Source organism: Mesitornis unicolor, unplaced genomic scaffold (assembly GCF_000695765.1).
Source record: "Mesitornis unicolor isolate BGI_N332 unplaced genomic scaffold, ASM69576v1 scaffold42876, whole genome shotgun sequence".
In the NCBI taxonomy this organism is placed as follows: Eukaryota; Metazoa; Chordata; class Aves; order Mesitornithiformes; family Mesitornithidae; genus Mesitornis; species Mesitornis unicolor.
In genome coordinates this window covers 1-1059 of record NW_010191074.1, presented here as the reverse complement: position 1 = coordinate 1059, position 1059 = coordinate 1, and the positions used below count along the sequence as shown (strand labels likewise).

Genomic DNA, 1059 nt, shown 5'->3' with positions numbered 1-1059 from the left:
GCATCATCCCATAGCCTCCGTTGGTCCAGCCGTTCATGTGCGCGTAACTGTCCATCCTCTGGTTCACCCCAGCTCCCAAGGTGGCCCCAACCCCTACCCCGGTCGTCATGGTATTGGTGCCCGGTGCCAGTAAGCCCCCCGGCAACGTGTACTTATCCTTCTTCATGAGGGTCTTGGTTTTCCTCCGGGGTCGGTATTTATAATCCGGGTGCTCCTTCATGTGCAGAGCTCTGAGCCGCTTGGCTTCGTCGATGAAGGGTCTCTTTTCCGCCTCGGATAAAAGTTTCCACTCTGCCCCGAGCCGCTTGCTGATCTCGGAGTTGTGCATCTTCGGGTTCTCCTGGGCCATTTTCCGCCGCTGGCCGCGGGACCACACCATGAATGCGTTCATCGGGCGCTTGACCCGGTCCGGGCTGTTTTTCTGGTTGTTGGCGGCCGAGTTGGAGTTACCTGTGCCTCCCCCCGAAGTTTGCTGGGGGGCGGGAGGTTTCAGCTCGGTTTCCATCATGTTGTACATTCAAACTACTTTTGCCTGGAACCAGCCTCGAGCAGAGAAGCGAGGAGCAGCCGCAGCGGAGTCCCGAGCCGGACTTTTTTTTTTTCTTTTTCCTAGGGAGGGGTAGGAAAGGGGGGAGGGGGACTCCCCAAAACCACACTTGGATCAAGATCAGGATTTCCCTCTCTCTCTGCCTTGCCAACTCCTGATACTTTTTTGAACAAGTTAATAGACAACCATCCATGTGATGGGGGCTTGTCAGGGAATAAATGTGTTCGCCCTGGCCAATCAGCGCTCGGCGGCTCCGCCACTGAGGACAAGTCTCTACCCCTGGTTTTGCATGAAACTGGGCGGGGGCTCGGAGCCGCCGGGACGGCTCGGCAACTCCTGATACTTTTTTGAACAAGTTAATAGACAACCATCCATGTGATGGGGGCTTGTCAGGGAATAAATGTGTTCGCCCTGGCCAATCAGCGCTCGGCGGCTCCGCCACTGAGGACAAGTCTCTACCCCTGGTTTTGCATGAAACTGGGCGGGGGCTCGGAGCCGCCGGGACGGCTCGG

At 57.2% G+C, this 1059-nt stretch overlaps 1 protein-coding gene across 1 annotated transcript in view; it reads right to left on the bottom strand.

The window, feature by feature from the left end:
* The window catches only part of SOX2 (SRY (sex determining region Y)-box 2), a gene marked incomplete at its 3' end in the record, with an annotated part of 984 nt that extends 302 nt beyond the window's left edge, over positions 1-682 (bottom strand). Inside the window, exon 1 of the mRNA XM_010186616.1 lies at positions 1-682. This exon is cut by the window's left edge and continues 302 nt beyond it. Within this exon, the coding sequence (XP_010184918.1) occupies positions 1-517 (517 nt within the window).
* Positions 683-1059: the final 377 nt, after the last annotated feature.